The sequence below is a fragment of the Acipenser ruthenus genome, chromosome 1 (assembly GCF_902713425.1).
Source record: "Acipenser ruthenus chromosome 1, fAciRut3.2 maternal haplotype, whole genome shotgun sequence".
Taxonomy (NCBI): domain Eukaryota; kingdom Metazoa; phylum Chordata; class Actinopteri; order Acipenseriformes; family Acipenseridae; genus Acipenser; species Acipenser ruthenus.
Window position 1 is genome coordinate 71,819,353 of NC_081189.1, and position 17,714 is coordinate 71,837,066.

General features: G+C 37.5%; 1 protein-coding gene across 2 annotated transcripts in view; it reads left to right on the plus strand.

Moving 5' to 3' along the window:
- Nucleotides 1–648: 648 nt before the first annotated feature.
- The window catches only part of elp1 (elongator acetyltransferase complex subunit 1), a 41,302-nt gene continuing 24,236 nt past the window's right edge, over nucleotides 649–17,714 (plus strand). Inside the window, exons 1-17 of one of the 2 annotated variants that reach the window (XM_059029115.1) lie at nucleotides 649–841; nucleotides 1,611–1,765; nucleotides 2,313–2,465; nucleotides 2,768–2,849; nucleotides 3,417–3,497; nucleotides 4,108–4,193; nucleotides 5,372–5,471; nucleotides 5,978–6,068; nucleotides 6,754–6,877; nucleotides 7,790–7,883; nucleotides 8,186–8,416; nucleotides 11,453–11,623; nucleotides 11,925–12,024; nucleotides 13,824–13,985; nucleotides 14,194–14,300; nucleotides 16,356–16,474; nucleotides 16,741–16,794. In XM_059029115.1, the coding sequence (XP_058885098.1) occupies nucleotides 1,616–1,765; nucleotides 2,313–2,465; nucleotides 2,768–2,849; nucleotides 3,417–3,497; nucleotides 4,108–4,193; nucleotides 5,372–5,471; nucleotides 5,978–6,068; nucleotides 6,754–6,877; nucleotides 7,790–7,883; nucleotides 8,186–8,416; nucleotides 11,453–11,623; nucleotides 11,925–12,024; nucleotides 13,824–13,985; nucleotides 14,194–14,300; nucleotides 16,356–16,474; nucleotides 16,741–16,794 (1,905 nt within the window). In that variant the 5' untranslated portion in view covers nucleotides 649–841; nucleotides 1,611–1,615. The remainder of the gene's footprint in view (nucleotides 842–1,610; nucleotides 1,766–2,312; nucleotides 2,466–2,767; nucleotides 2,850–3,416; nucleotides 3,498–4,107; nucleotides 4,194–5,371; nucleotides 5,472–5,977; nucleotides 6,069–6,753; nucleotides 6,878–7,789; nucleotides 7,884–8,185; nucleotides 8,417–11,452; nucleotides 11,624–11,924; nucleotides 12,025–13,823; nucleotides 13,986–14,193; nucleotides 14,301–16,355; nucleotides 16,475–16,740; nucleotides 16,795–17,714) is intronic. The other variant, XM_059029117.1, reaches the window with a different exon arrangement.

A 17,714-nucleotide genomic window follows, 5' to 3' on the forward strand; every position in this document is an offset into this window, starting at 1 on the left:
GAGTTGCAGAGGTGTTTTTTTACATATCAACTGAATCTTAGAGCCCATGCAAAACTTTACGAGTGAAGTGGTTGTTGCACGATCATTAATGATAATATAGGTAACAATAGTTTTATGAGGAAGCTAGGAAGTAACTTACTGGCTATGCGTACTTTGTTAAATGACCTTAGTGACATAAATCAGTACCACTGTGTTACTGAATCAGAACCACACAATACTTGCTCTACATCCATTGCGGTAATGCTAATGGTTCAGATAGTGGTTGTAAAAGAGTTCTTCATGGTAATACAATAATATTGTAATGGTAGCTCCATGGTATTTATTAACCATTTATGTAAGGTAGGCAGCTCAAATTCTATTCAAACTGTACTTGGTTTTCCCAAAACGGTTGTTTAAACAGATTTAAACAATGGAATGGATTTTATATTAATTCTGAATATATGGCAACTTTTTAAACTAGGACATTTCAATTGAAAATACAAATTACTACTCAACATAAGGTACTATGTGAAATGATGTTATATTCAAATATATTAATGCAACATTCTGCTGTATCAAGAAGAGAAAACATTGTTCGTGAACATAACATTGTTGGTATTATAATATTTACACATTTGTCCAACAAGTACCGTCGTATTGGGACAATCTGAGATGCAGATTATCAAGTCTCTTCGTGAAACCTGCATTTCACTTCCACAACTGAAGAGGGAGCCAGTTCTAAAATAGTTTCGTGTATTCAAGGCATGTCAAGAGTTCAGAGTTAGGAGGTCTTAAGCGTGGTTCCTGTATATGTGAAGTGTACAGTACTTGTAGCTGTTTCTAAGAAGAATTGTTAAAACAGGTACATATGTTTTTTCACAATTATCCGTAAGAGTATTTGGACTTGTTTCATCTGCGTTAAAAGTGATTAATTAAATGTAATTGTCAAATTGAGTTGTGGTTCCGTATATCATGTTCCCATGATATACTCAAAATACTGCAGCTCCCGCTTTCCATATTTCAACAATGTGTTTTTATCTTAAGTGACTATGACCGCTTATTTATTTCTGTGTGTTGAAACATATTTCACTGAGCATTAAATAACAATAATAATACACACTGGCGACAACGTACATGTCGCTATGATGATTATAACGATGTAATGTAATGAGTTTAAAACTACGTGTGAGGATGAAATTTGATGCTATCAACTAAAAAAAAAAAAAAACTACGTTCAAACTTAAATATAGTAATGTCATTTTTTTAGTAATACGATTTTAAAAAGAAAATAAGTACCTATTGATGGAGTCGAAATACACTGTATAGTTTTAAAAGTCAATCTACAGCCACATTGAATTGCTTTTTAAATATGCTTTTTAGAAAGTGTAAATCAATGCATTCTGACTGGTTTTAAAATAATAATAAAAACAAATGTCAATAAGAAACTGAAAAAAGGAAAATATTTGCAGTGTTTTTTTTCTCTTAGTACATCGTCCCTTCAATCACTGGTCTGTGATCTATGATATTTTGAGACATAACGCAGTGATAGGGATTACTTGTCTAAAGTAACAACGTATTTACGTTTGTAAAGTCTTCTGTACACTATAGTGACTTCATTTTTCTTCACTTAGAGGCCATGCGCAATCTTAAACTGCTGAAGAGCCTGCAGTGCCACAGTCTGCAGGGTTTTGGCAGCCCACAGTGCTTCACAATACGCTCGGATTCCGGGACGGTACTTGTGGGATCAGACCGCGGCATTACTGAACTTGACCCCAGAGGGGAGCAGGTAATATAAATAGATCAGTACTTATGGCAAGCTGGAAGAGGTCATAGCTTCAGATCAGGTCCAATTATTGTAATGTAGGTATGTTGTATGGAGCTCTTCTCATTGGTTTTGCGCAGTTGTAACTGCATTTCTTTTTCATTTCCTTGTGTAGTACAGTCACCATAGGCAACTAACAGAATAAATCAACCAAAGGGTTGTTACAATGGTCAGAGGTAGCAGCATCTGATATGTCCTTTGTCAGCAGTAAATGGAAATGTTCTGATTTCAAGGCAAAGAAAGTGTATTAAAAGTACCAACAGTACGTGCCTTTGCAGCTGGTCACGTAGTCTGAGAGTGGCCTACAGTATAGCAAGCAAAAGGTACCTAGAAACTGCAGCAACTTTTAAAAAAAAAAATCTGCACTACTGCATTCGAAGAGAACCATACCATCACCAGGGAATCTTCACTATTTTAATAAAATAATAATGGCGAGGCTGCTGTTATTATTTAAGTCTGTGTACCGAACATTTTTAGAATGAACATCTCTTTGGTTTTTTTGTGCGTGCAGGTGGTAAACGAGGTATCCCTCACTTCAGATAACTATCTCCCTGAAGATGGCAGTGGAGTGGTCATTGGGATTCAGGATCTGCCAGACCAGGAGTCAGTCTGTGTGGCAACAGCAACCGGGGATGTTATACTGTGTAACCTGAACACAAGTCAGGTAATGGGACCATTATACTGACAGAACTATTATATAACGGTATCCATGATACTGTTGAACAGTGGTTTTAAAGTGATGATTGGATGGTGTGTAGCACATTTGTACTAATCTGAGGCGTTGTCTCTCTCTCCCATCAAGGCCTAAATACTCTGCCTTATTCAAACATTCAACTTTTATTAGTTTGAATGAGCTTGTATACAATAAATACTATTTGGTCATACAATTGAATAAATGTGGACCTTTTAATTGGGGGCAATTAAAATACTTTCTTGTGTGATTAACTATTTTCTTGTGTTTTTCAGCTAGAATGTGTTGGCAGTGTGGACAGTGGACTTACAGGCATGAGCTGGAGTCCAGACCAAGAGCTTGTTATCCTCACTACAGGTGAGGACCATTCATTAGTGCACAGAGAGACTATTGAACAAGGATATCAATATGACTACTGTTCCGCTGAATTTATAATAGCCTCATCCACAATTTTAACATTTTTAACAAGCTGGCAATTGTTTCGGCTAGCATTTACTATTTTTATAATCATGGGGAAGTATGCATGCGAAAAAGCAATATAGTAACCCCATGCAGTACTAAAATTAGGTTTTACTTTGAAAGTATACTAATACACCTTTTAAAACCCTGTGTTGAAAATCTCATCCTTATTAATATTACCAGTAAATTATGAGTAGGAAAAAAAAAACATCTTTTGGAAAAACAATAATTTTTTCAATTTTGTTTTGTGCTTCCTTATCTAAGACATAGCATGAAGATGAAATGTAAGCATCTAATGCTGATAAAAGTAGTAGGATAAGCATGGCTATTTGGCTCACCTAGCATCAAAGTTAAAAGCAATATTCTACCTGGGGTAGGGGAGTGTAACAAACTGTCAATATACATTCTGTATTTCAGTGTAAGTTATAAAACATTATTGTGGCAAACTGTGGTTGATGTCTGTAGGACAGGAGACCATAATCATGATGACAAAGGACTTTGAACCGATTACTGAAGTGAAGATACATCAAGAGGACTTTGGTGAAGGTAGGGCTGAATGAAATCAGATAATAACATCTAGCCCAAAGATAGAATTCTGCGGTACTCAACACATCTATTATAACTTTGATTCTATATTTTTCCTGAAACATGCTCAACAGTACGAGGCGGTCCTTTGACTGAGTCGACTTTGTCATGCTAAATGAGCATGCTAAATGAGACCGTGACTGCCGTATTGAGATGATGTGACTTAAGTTTCAGGATGGTTATTGTCTTAATGTTTGATATACATGACCATATATAAATTCACAGCTATGTATGATTATATATATTCCAGCATATTTATATTTCATTCCCAGTCCTCTCCAGTAAAAATGTTTCACTGACACATTGTTTTAACCACTTGCCATATCAATGATAGAACTTTTTCACATATACATTAATTAATCAGTAGGAGAAATTGCTTTGCAAATTTCTATTTTAAGTATCAAACTGAACATATCAGTCAAAACATAAACAGCGTTAAAAAATGCACAGATGCTATTAGTTTACCAAAGTACAGAAAACCTTTTATCAGTTCACTTTATAAGGTAAGGCGTGCATATTTCAAAGTGTTGTTTTCTTGTCTGAACCAGTATGAGAATCTTGTTTCTCCCAGGAAAGTTTGTCACTGTTGGCTGGGGGAAGAAAGAAACACAGTTCCATGGATCAGAAGGCAAGCAAGCTGCCCAGCGCAAACTGACAGTAAGTCCTGTGTACCTCCTGTCAACACATTCAGACGTACTAAATAAATTACAGTAGAACTTATCCAATCATATCCAATCCATTAAGATCCGATACCCTCTATTAACCTCTGGCAGGTGTCATTTACACATGCTGCTACCATCTGAACGGTACTGATGGAAACGGATCAATACACATTTTATTATTGGTCTAAATTAGTAAATTCAGCTTTTAGCAGGACAGAATGGATTCAGTTGCAAAGAAAGAAAAAAGATGGTGCATCTGGGAATTCAGTTTCACTTACATGCTGTCACTTCATGTAAACCCCAGCCCAGTTTAACCATGTTAAATAAAAGGAAACAAGAAAGCAAAGGATTAATATAAGTAGATAAAAAGCTGAAACAATCATTTTGTTTCAGCCAGTTTGTATTTGTATGCGCTCTTTGATGTTTTTGTTTCTGTCTCAGGTTAACACGCAGGGTGCAAAAAAACCCTGTCAGATTACTTTGGCATAGACTGAGAAAACATGTTAAGAACTGTTTGTGGAATGCTGTTTTGTAAATTGCCAAATACTGTATTGCAGTGTTTTGTTTTGCAAGAATTTTCACAGATTTTCTTTGTATAGTACATGTGCAGTACTGTACTTGGGTGTTTAGACACAGTGATGTACCTGACATTGTTAGTTTATAATACCCCAACATTAGTAAAGCAACTACATTGTAGTATAACACCTCCCTCTGAGATGCAATATTTTTACATATCCGATGGACCCCTGGAATTAATTAAATATTGGATATGACAGGTTCTACTGTAGTTGAGAAAGTATATTAAGTTATTTTCTAATGGGATTTATTAGCAAACATTTTTTATTGTGTAATATAAAAGTTACATTCTATTAAATTATTACTTTTCAAAATAGGAAAAAAATATTACTTATGATTTTTTTTTTGTTTTTGTTTTTTTTACCTTTTGATGAAAAAAACATAAAAGTTCTGCTGTACATTAAAGTCATTCTGGTCTCGTTGAAACGACTAGTAGGATGAGATTGAACTCCTTGTCTCGACCCCAACTAGCACTAATCTTGGACAACCTAATGTCATCTAAAGTAAGGCACTTAAAGATTAGTTTTAATCAGGATCTGTGAAACTACCCCTAAGTGTTATGAGTAGACATGACATTCTCTCTCCCTTATCTATCAGGAGGTACAGCCCGCTGTGCCCTGGGATGACCAAAGACCGCGTGTCACTTGGAGGGGAGATGGCCAGCTTTTTGCATTGAGTGCTGTATGCCCAGAGACTGGTATGTGCCTGTCATCAGCCCCATTCTGATAATAGACTTCAGTTATGTTTAAAAAAAATAACCATTAGCATACTTGCCAAGTGCAGAGCAGAATATACACACGCACGCACTTTTATGTCTTTTAAGGGACATTACCATTTGTAAAACGACAGTGTCAATGATAAAACTGTTAATAACTAGTTGCAAGCAGCGTTGATACGACTTTGTTCTAAAATGTGTTTGGTAAAATTAACAGTTGGACTTGAGAAAATTGCATTTTGGTGTTAAAACCTTGATAAATTTGGCCCAAGGCCTCAAAAGACTTTACAAAATGAACCTCAAAAGACTACAAATAATAATGATGATGATGATGATGATGATAACAATAGTGTTAAAGGTATATCTTTATCCTACTTTTTTTTACTTTAATATCATAACAGCTTTGTGAATTTTCAATGGGTGAATAATACTAGCAAAAAAAAAAAAAAAAAAAAAAGAAATCAATGCACAGTTCATTTTGTTTCCAGGTGCCCGGAAGGTGAGGGTTTGGAACAGAGAGTGTGTTCTGCAGTCTACTAGCGAGAATGTCAATGGGCTGGAACAATCACTTTGCTGGAAGTGAGTAACAGCAGAACCTTGTTTCAGCTGATATTTCAGAAATATTTATATGCAGCTAAACTGCATGAAATAGGGAAGATAGGCCTGCTTACCGTTATCTGGTGGTTGAGTGTGTGTACACTGTTTAATTTTGTAACATTTTGTTGAAGGTTGTGTCATTTAACTTACTGAGAAATAGTAGTGTTGTCCTTAAATTATTCTCTTCAGGAAAGGGTTAGTAAATGCCTGTTGGTACCTTGTCCTGTGTTCATTTTTTTGTTTTATGTAATTTCTGCAATGCCAACCTTGGGGCTAATACTGTACCCATTCAATTGAAAGTACAAAACACCACACCTAATTGTTTTTTTTTTTTTTTGTTCATTCACACTATTATGTTTTGGCAGTAAGTGCGGTCATGGGAAGTATAACATATATATTTCTTGATAAAGTCAATACTGAAAAGCTACATTACCCAAGAAATGGTAACACCTGCAGAAGTTATTTTTCATGAAAGATTAGGAAAATGGTATGGTCAGATGTGATTGCCCCCCATAGTCCTGCAAGCACATCCCCTGCAGTTCAATCCTTAGCCCCTCTCAAAGAATCCTCCGTCTATGCTGAGTTGTGTGTTTGACTAATGTGCACTGAGGCAATCAAACATGCATGCACATGTTTATTTAAAGAGAACTACACCTTTTTGTTTTAGACCCTCTGGAAGTCTGATTGCATCGACACAGAGGAAACCTAACAAACATGACGTGGTGTTTTTCGAGAGGAATGGGCTTCTGCATGGAGAATTCACCCTTCCGTTTGGCAAGGATCAAGTCAAGGTAAATTGTGAATTCTAGTGCTGAACCAAGCAGTCACCATTTAGACAACAACCCCCACCTGCATATTGTCAGAAATCATACATCAAGCAGCATAGGGGCACCAGGCATTGTTTTGCATTTGATGCATTGATGGTTTTGTAAATGTATGCACAACTATATTAATGATTTTGTTGTATTCTGTTTTTCTGAAAACGGGAAAATCAATAAACAGTAATTCCAAGTCATTTACAGTACCTAGTCAGCATCCACTGCTTTAAACTGTGAATTGAAGATAAGATACACGTAGGCAGAACTGAGAGCAGTGATTTCATTTTATTAAAATGAACATATTGGGGGTAGGTAATTGAATTCTAAATGGCAGTTATAGGTAATATGATATAAAGAGACTTGACTTGTAGTGCAATCATCAACCTAATTTCTGAATCGATTATCACATACGCATTTATTAACAATAAACCATGCATCAAAAACATTCTAGTTTAAGAGTTTTCATGACATTAGGATTATCAGAAGATCCAATAACTGAAAACACTGCTGTGCATAATAAACAGCAAGTCACAACTATATTACCAATGTTATAAAGCTAAGTGGCAATGGGAGACCTCAAACCAGGGTCTAATTTAATGCGGCGATTCACCAATATGTAATTGTAGCTCGATAAATTTAAGGATGGATGATTAATAATCATTGCATCAATTAATTGTTGCATCTTTATTTTTGACCTTTGTGTATGTTGCTGATAGGATTGTAGTCTTCAATTTGAATAGGTGGTCCCAGTTTGATATTGGAATAAGATTGAATGTTACAGAGTGGATTCATGGTGCCAATGGAAACATAGCATAAGATTGATTGAAAAGATATGTATTGATTTTTTTACCATTGCACGTTTAACTCTGCTGTTATGGTGTTTAGGTAAAGGAGCTGCTGTGGAACAGTGACTCGACAGTGCTGGCAATCTGGCTGGAAGATATACCCTCAGATGGACACAGCAAACCAAACACCTATGGTATGAGCCAAAGTTGTTGCATTTGATTTATACAGCAACTGGACACCGGTTATTGGCTATGTATTGTTAGGCGACACATTTCCTTCACTCACCATAATTCATGTTTGCAGAGAATGCCTCCCTTTATTCTTCACCTTTTCAACTTTCACACAAGAGCTGTGAAAATGACTTGATTGTGTAACCATATAGAAATGTGTAGCCACTTGTGGTACCATACGCAGCAGCAGTGGGTGTTGAGAATGTAATACTGCAAAGGGGTGTGAAGGCTGCTTTAAGGGGGCTTGTCTTTTCATGTTTTGCAGTCCAGTTGTGGACAGTAGGGAACTACCATTGGTATTTGAAGCAGAGTCTTCATTTCGGGAATGCTCCGGAGAGTGCTTTGGTGTCTGTGAGCTGGGATCCGGAGACTCCCTATCGCCTGCATGTCCTGAGCAGCGGATGGCAGTACCTGTGCTATGACTGGTACTGGAGCACGGAGTGCAGTACTGGGGAGGACTCTGAGGATGCTGCTAATGTGGCTGTTATAGATGGAGGTAAGGGGAAGCAGAACACACACCTTTATTTATGTATCAGTGTAATAAATATATCGCCCATGACAGATGTGTTGCACTGTACCTACACAAAATAAATAGTTTGTGTTTGGTATTTGAGTCGCCACATTAGGTTGGTTTGCACAATTCCAGAAATTCTTACCATCACTCACTCAGCTTTAAAGGGACTAGCTGACAACATAATTCCATAACTCTTACAGTTTGTGCATTTCCATTGGTATATAGGTCTCAAATGTGCAGTTTTGAAAGATATATATATATATATATATATATACAGACATGCTCAAATTGTTGGTACCCCTCCACAAAAAACGAAGAATGCACAATTTTCTCTGAAATAACTTGAAACTGACAAAAGTAATTGGCATCCACCATTGTTTATTCCATATTTAATAGAAATCAGACTTTGCTTTTGATTTTTTATTCAACATAATATTGTAAATAAGAAAACAAATGAAAATGGCATGGTCAAAAATGATGGGACTGCTAACCTAATATTTTGTTGCACAACCTTTAGAGGCAATCACTGCAATCAAACGTTTTCTTCAGCTCTCAATGAGACTTCTGCACCTGTTAACAGGTAGTTTGGCCCACTCTTCCTGAGCAAACTGCTCCAGCTGTCTCAGGTTTGATGGGTGCCTTCTCCAGACTGCAAGTTTCAGCTCTTTCCATAGATGTTCGATAGGATTCAGATCAGGACTCATAGAAGGCCTCTTCAGAATAGTCCAATGTTTTATTCTTATCCATTCTTGGGTGCTTTTAGCTGTGTGTTTTGGGTCATTATCCTGTTGGAAGACCCATGACCTGCGACTGAGACAGAGCTTTCTGACACTGGGCAGTACGTTTCGCTCCAGAATGCCTTGATAGTCTTGAGATTTCATTGTGCCCTGCACAGATTCAAGGCACCCTGTGCCAGGTGCAGCAAAGCAGCCCCAAAACATAACCGAGCCTCCTCCATGTTTCATTGTAGGTATGGTGTTCTTTTCTTTGAAAGCTTCATTTTTTCGTCTGTGAACATAGAGCTGATGTGACTTGCCCAAAAGCTCCAGTTTTGACTCATCTGTCCAAAGGACATTCTCCCAGAAGGATTGTGAGTTGCAAATTCCAGTCTGGCTTTTTTATGTTTTTCTTTCAAAAGTGGAGTCCTCCTGGGTCTTCTTCGATGGAGCCCACTTTCGCTCAAAAAGCGACGGATGGTGCGACCAGAAACTGACATACCTTCACCTTGGAGTTCAGCTTGTATCTCTTTGGCAGTTATCCTTGTTTTTTTTTCTACCATTCGCACTATCCTTCTGTTCACTCTGGGGTCGATTTTCCTCTTGCGGCCACGCCCAGGGAGGTTGGCTACAGTTCCATGGACCCTAAACTTCTTAATAATATTTGCAACTGTTGTCACAGGAACATCAAGCTGCTTGGAGATTGTCTTGTTGCCTTTACCTTTACCATGCTTGTCTATTATTTTCTTTCTGATCTCCTCAGACAACTCTCTCCTTTGCTTTCTCTGGTCCATGTTCAGTGTGGTGCACACAATGATACCAAACAGCACAGTGACTACTTTTCTCCATTTAAGTAGGCTGAATGACTGATTACAAGATTGGAGACATGTGTGATACTAATTAAAGAAACGAATTCGTTTGAAATATCACTAATCCAATTATTTATTATCTTTTCTAAGGGGTACCAACAAATGTGTCCAGGACATTTTAGAATATCTTTGTAGAATAAGCAATAATTCATCTCTTTTCACAGCTTCTCTGCTTTATTCTATGACATACCAAAGGCATGCAAGTATACATGATAAATTAGCTTTTAATTGCATCACTTTTCAGGAGGAATGAAGCATTATTTCAATGAGCTGTAAGGGTACCAACAAATTTGAGCACGTCTGTGTGTGTATATATATATATATATATATATATATATATATATATATATATAGCAAACATGTATTTTCTTTTTAAACCATGATATCAGGTTCTCAGTTTCTATGCCTTATTCTCAGGTAATCTTTTACACTAGTACTTCCTGGGTCATTTTACCTAAGCAGTGTCTTCTGGATCAAAGCGTGGTACTGACTGGAAGCATGTCAGTCATTAGGGGAAGCAGCTGTTTGGTTTATGATAGCTATTGAAGCGGTGGGGACAATTTCACCCTCCAGGTGAATTTATAAAGCAAATGCAACACTAACTGAAAGCACAGCTTGCAGAGAAAGAGTTCCTTACCCAAGTGTAGCACCATATATCGGGTTTTAAAATGGAAATACTTGTTTACTGCACATTTGAGACCTATATAACTAATATAAGTTCACAGCAGGTATGATTTATGGAATTCTTTTTTTTTTTAGTTACCATCACTTTAAACTGCAAACAGTTAAAATCTGCTGTTTCTTTAGTAGCACTTTATATCACAGGGAATAAATAAGTATGTAATTACAGTGTCAAACTGAGCAATTACCAGTGGTTTAAAAGCGTTCTTGCATCATAGGACTGCTTGCATGGAAATGGCCTTGTGAAGAACATTGTGTTACCTGATGTAATTACATGGTAACAGCATGGCCATTTCCATTGAATTGCAAACATAACCACATAAGAGCAAGAAATGTTGGTAGTTATTATCTGCTTATGTTTTTCCCGTAATCTAAAATGCTACCAAGTTACAAAATAAGAATAAATATTCTTTGTGTTATATTTAATTTATGAATTACTGAAATACCCCTTTAAAAAAATTAAACTAGTCCCTTTTGTTCTTAAAGAAACCAAGATACTTGAAAACTGTTCCTTACTTTTATGTGTTAATAAGTTAGGCGTGGGAGTGTTTAGGTCCTCTGTTTGATCTGTTGTGTTTGTTTATAAGGTGAGCTTCATATGAGTTGCTTTGGAAAAATAAAACTTAAATGTACAGAAACATTACCAAACTTTATGTCCTACACCATTCTAGTAAAACATATTTCACTAGAATCAGGGCAGGCCCCCTGAATTAACATCTGAGGATTTAATTGAAGTTGCTTGTGCGTTTCAGACAAGGTCCTAGTGACCACGTTCCGACAGTGTGTGGTGCCCCCTCCCATGTGTACCTACCAGCTCCAGCTGCCATGTGCGGTGAACCAGGTCACCTTCCACCCCGAGCCAGGGAGTACCAACCAGCTAGCTGTGCTCACAGCTGACAGCCGCCTCTCCATCTACAGACACGGTGAGCGTCTAGCAGGGCCTATACCTTACTGTCTTGGTCTTTTATTTAAAACAAGCCTGTTATAAAATGGATGTAAGGCTTATTCTTACAAACCTTATGGATTCTTTTTCTTGAAATAGTGTATTTCACCTGTCTCCTGTCAGGTGCAGCCGCTTAAATTTCACAGCCAATACCACACAGTGTCAACGGTTTTGAGTTGTGAGACATTTAAAAAATAAGAACCCCATAAATGTCCTAAATGTGTGCTTTATCCAAAACTGTTAAGGTTGTTTTTGAGAGTGTTTTTCTTTTGTTTATTCAGGTAACGATACCAGTAAAGATTCAACAGTTAAAATCGGAGCAGTCGGGGGAAATGGGTTTAAAGTTACCACAGCTACTCCTGTACTGGATAAAACATACAGGTATTTCTTTAATTGTTATTATTTTTATTATTAAATACCCCTGAGAGTGGAGTTTGTATGAGTTTGCAAGACCGCAATGGACACCTCTACAACTACTAATATCATAAAACGGGGGTCTCCAGTCCTGGTCCTGAAGGGCCGGTGTCCCTCCTTGTTTTTGTTCGAACAGTAGACTAAATTAATTAATTGGACAAATTAAGCTTCTAATAAGCACTTAATTGGTCCAATTAAGTAATTTAGTCTACAGTTGGAACAAAAACCAGGAGGGACATCGGCCCTCCAGGACCAGGATTGGAGAACCCTGTCATAAAACATTTAAACTTTTGTGTGATTTGAATGTAATGTATACTATTTATGTACTGTAAAACAAGAAAATTTCGCGAGCAAGAAATGTTTGCTAATTTCGCGTTTATTAAAAATCAAAATTAATGTGCCGTGAAATATATTATTCATACATGTGCTGTACATTAAAAGAAAAAGAAGCGCAAACATTTATTGCAGCAAAAATGGACCTTGAAGGCCATTAGTGAAATTAAGTTGCCACAAAAAAATCCTATTTTACAATATGTTATTTTTATTTATATTTATTTTCTTTATCCTTTTTCTATTGTTCTTTTACTACAAAAACCAAAACAAATAAACAATAAGTTGAAAAAAAACCAAAAAAAAACATTTAAACTTGGAACTTGGAATTGTTTAGTGTTCAGGAAACTCCTTGGCCAAAATCTAACACCACCCTTCACTTTGACTTGTGACCTAAGATGGCTGCCATATTGCGATCATGTGTCTTTTTGGCTTCTGGAAGACCTCATGCTTCAAGATCATATCTTCATACACGGTACTGAGGCTGCCACGTTTACATTTTTTGTAAACCTGAAAAAACTACCTGGAGTAAACTGAATTGCCCTGTTAAATGATGGGCGGAGCTTTGTCAAGGAAAAAAATACTGGTATACTGGTATAAAAAAAAAAAAAAAAATCTTTCAATTGGACATTAAACATTACGTCACATCTACTACAGTACCAAGCAGTACATGATAGAAAGGTAGAAAAATAAAATAGATAAGGAAAGTTATTTGGTAGAGGAAAGAGCATTAGCAATACTTTGTGGCTAATTAGAGAAGGCTGTGTGTCCAATGGTTAAAGAAAAGGGCTTGTAACCAGTCTTTTGGGTGAGATGTTGGAAGTGACTCTGGAGCTGATGCATAGTTCACACTCCCTAGTCTCTGTGAGTCGCCTTGGATAAAGGTGTCTGCTAAATAAATAATAATAAAAATAATAATAAACATAAAAGCGCCAGGTTAATTCCGCAAGTATACAGGTAACTAACAATAAAAATAAACTCAAATACTATTTTGGCAATAAAACTGATTTAGATTTACAAAAAAAAGGGGCTTACTATTTTTTTTTTTTTTTAATTCTTATTATTTACAAGGGATTGTATTGGAGGTTAGTTACATAGTGTCATTTGAAACAACAACTTCCAATTAGAAAGGAAAAATTATTATAATGATAAACAAGCAAGGCAATATAAAAGTTTTATTTTTGACCACAGCAATATAAAAGTTAATTTATTGCTGATACAGTGGTTGCTAGCCAAAATGTTTCCTTCTTGATTTTGGTTCTTACGGTTTTACTTCAGAATGTTAGTGTTTGATGATATGGGTATTAAAATACTGGTAAGTGTTTTTTGTTTTCAGTTGCCTCTTTCAGTAGAGATACTGCACATTTTAAACATTTAAAACTTGAGCTGAACTGTGAGCAGCCTGACGCATTATCTAATGTGTTGTGACCTCACAGTGTTGTGCTTGGGAAGAATGCCGAGGGGGGCAATCCTCTACAGCTGCGCCTTCTGACCTGGCTTAAGAAGGACACATTCCTGGCTGTGAGTCCTGGAGAGCGGACCTCCCAGTCTTGCATCCTCCAGCTGGCCCCTACAGGGGCAGATCACATGGAAGTCAGGTATGGAAAACAGGACACATGCATTGGCTGGCTGTGCTATACAAATGCAAAGTGGAGTATATTGCAATATGTTTTTTTTTTTATCTTTGTGAACCATGTTGTTTCTTCTTACTCAGTATCACATACCTTCTTTAATAAACTAATAGGTAGCATCCTGCGTTTACACTGCAGTGACCTGTCGTCTGGGGGGGCTGCGGGTTGTTTTCAGGTCGGCTATTCCGGTAGACGGTCATGTGATCAGTGTTTGTTACAACCAGAAGACCAGGACAGTGGCTGTGCAGCTGGAGGATGGACAGATAATGAGATACTTGTGGGGTCAGTACAGTGCATGAACCATTAGGATATATAGCGGATACACCATGAACGTTTATGGAATGCTGCAGTTATTCCACCAACAAGGATGGCTGAATAACCCGGGTTGTCTATGGCCATCCTCATGAGTGAAATAGCCACAGCACTCCACATAAGTTCATGGAGTATTCTGTTTGTATAACATGTACACTCTATGGAAACTAAAGCATGTAAAGCAACCTAAATGAAACGGCTGAATCCAGAGGTTTACTTTCCTTAGATCAAGCTACACATCTGCTTAGCAACTTAATTTGGAAAGGTGTGATTTGCCCGGCCATTCTGTCGTTGGATTTGAAGGAATGCAAGATAGATTCTACAATGAGATCCAGTTTAAAAAAAGGAAAAAAAAAATTCACAGCAGCATTGAATATAAAAATGTTATTTGATGGTAGATCTCTAAACTTCTTATACAGCGATGGAAATAAGACTCCTATTGCATACCATTTTCGCCCATTCCAGGTTTTAATACCAGCCTGATTAGCCACAGTGAATAGGTAACAAGAGTAGCTGTGTCTTAATTAAACTTAGCGTAAAACCAGGATTGGATTTTATGCAATGGAAGTCTTATTTCCAGCCATGTTATATAAAATGATTTTTTTATGTTTGTAAAGTTTATTGGTGTGTAGTTTAGTAACTCTATGTAAGAGACTTCCTCTGTCAGCTATATTACTGTACTTTCAGTGAGGTAGGTAACAGTTAAGGTGTCAAGGAAGGGGCTGTTGAAGGTAGTGTCGTCCTCAGTGGATATTAATGTACATTCCAAGTATTCCATATTAGAGGTCTACCCGGAACCGAGACCCGACCCATACCCGGATGTTTTTTCGGCAGAAAATTGTCATAGAACACTCGGGTCGGTTTATTCACTTAAATTTACTAGTGTAGCACTTGTGTGCCATTGTGGCTGCAAACATTTTGGCAAGTAAACGCGTGGTTTTAACAATTCAGACTTGAAATGGTTGAGAAGCTGGAAGAAGGTAGTACTATAAAACAACTTTCAGTGGACTATGGAATTGGTGAACAGACGTTTTGTGATTTTAAAAAAGAAGGAAGAGTTGATTTCATACGCGAGTAGCTCTGATTCTTCAAGCAGCTTGAAAACATCAATAAAAAAATGATGACTGACTACTTAAGAAACTATAAAGTAAGTACAGTATGCATACTGTGTGGGTTGTCTAAGTTTTGCATTTTCCATGTTTTTGTTTTATCTGGGGCATCCCTCCCTTCCATTACCCCGGATAATCGAGAGTTGACTGTATATTTATTTATTTATTTATTTATTTATTTATTTATTTTATTTACAGTTCTCTCCCTTCGGTCCGTAATGGAATAAACACTCCGTAGTTTACGCAGCCAGAGGTTTCTAGGTTGACTTGTTGTTTTATAATTGTATAGTACATGTGTACGTGTAGAACTGGGGAAAGGAAACGTGTACAACTTGTTGTTTGGGTTGGGGCTGTATCTAATAATAGAGTTTTACTTCAGATGCACTCAGTGGGCACCTTAGCAGACAGACTGAAGGTTTGGATTGAAAGATGGCCCCTTCAGTGATGTCAATCAAGCGCCTGGCATGAATACAGATATCTGCCACAAACTAAAAGAAACAAAAAAACGAAAATACTTTTGTTACCTTTTATAATCTCCATTATCTTGTGTTGTTATCGACTGGGATTTGTTCTAGTCAAGGTTGTAACCCACAGAACCAGATGTGGAAAACAGTCAATATTCCTGTGTCTGTATCTCTGTAGGCATAGTGATAACACTGAATATACTGTACACATTACAAAAGAAACTAAACTATTGTGTTTGACATTGGGTAGCTAGAGCAGTGGTACTCAATTGTCACCCCTGAGGGTCCTAAATTAGTGACTTGAACTAGAGTGAGTGTCACCTGCTGAGAATCATGTCCCTGGGAATATTAACAGGAACATTAAGAATACACACATTTTTCATTTCATATTGCTTGCGCTAGGTTTGTATTTACTGCAGTATGTAAGTAACATACTTGTCTTGTAACTGTAGACTCTTACCCTGTAGAGTCTTCAGGGTCACCTGTTGAAGTGTGGCGGAACAGCAGTGGCTGTGTTACCCAGTTCCCTCAGCCTTGTGTTCAGACTGCCCTAGGCACTATCGCAGGGGAGGTAAGGCTCAGTACCATTTCCAGTGTCTATGTGTTCTTACATTTAATACTTAAGATGTTCAATGCTTACACTGTTAAGTCATCAATAGACAACTAATAGCAACCCAAAGTTTTTGTGGTGATACGCTGAATTATTAATTATCAAAAAGTCTTTGGCTTGTCATTTGTCTGAGATCAATGAGTAAAATAATAATATACAAACAAACGTTACATTTCTATGTATATTTGGTTGAATTTGATCTGTGATTTCCTTGTGTATTTTAACAGGAGCAGGTTTTAGGACTCACTGACCGATCTCGCTTTTTTATCAATGACACTGAGGTACGATATGCTGTTTCTCTCTTGTTGTCTTTTATATGCTTAACGTACAATTATAATTATTAATTTTAGTATCTGATATACTTCAACAGTGTTAGTGTTCTATTCAGTTTTGTGTCTACATACTATATATACTCCAGGAACTGATGTAAATAGCAATGCTAGTAAAACACACAATGTTTGCTCCCGAGTGGTGCATCCAGTAAAGGTGCTCCGCATTAAGAGCAGGATGCGTCCTATAGCCTGGAGATCGCAAGTTCGAATCCAGGCTATGTCACAGCCGACCACGACTGGGGGTTCCTAGGGGGCGGCGCACATTTGGCCTTGCACCGCCCGGGTAGGGAGGGCTTAGGTCCGCAGGGGAATACACAGCTCACTGCGCATCAGCGACCCCTGTGGCCGACAGGGCGTCTGTGGTTCTGCAGTGGAGCCTCCAGATCTGTGTTGTCCTCCAGCACTATAGGTCTGGTGGGCTCACTGTGGATCCGCAGTGCGATAAATGACGGATTGGCAGGAGCACGTTTCAGAGGACGCGTGTTCCAGCTGCCGTTTCCCCGAGTCGGCGGGGGGGGTTGCGAGTGGTGAGTCGAGGATACAGATAATAATTGGGTATACAAAATTGGGAGAAAAACTGGGGTAAAAAATTGGGGCCGACTAAATTAAAAAAAAAAAAAAAAAAAAAAAAAAAAGCACACAATGTTTTAATGCAGTGCTCCCTCGCTATAATGCGGGTCTTGGGGGACACACAATATTAGCGTTATAAATGGGGGAGGAGGTGGGGGGCGCCGCGGGACACATAACACACATCTGACTAAAATACAAAATAAAATAACTCCCTCTCTATAATTATTATTATTATCCAGGGCGACTTACAATTGTTACAAGATACCACATTAGTTTTTACATTTTTTTACATACAATTA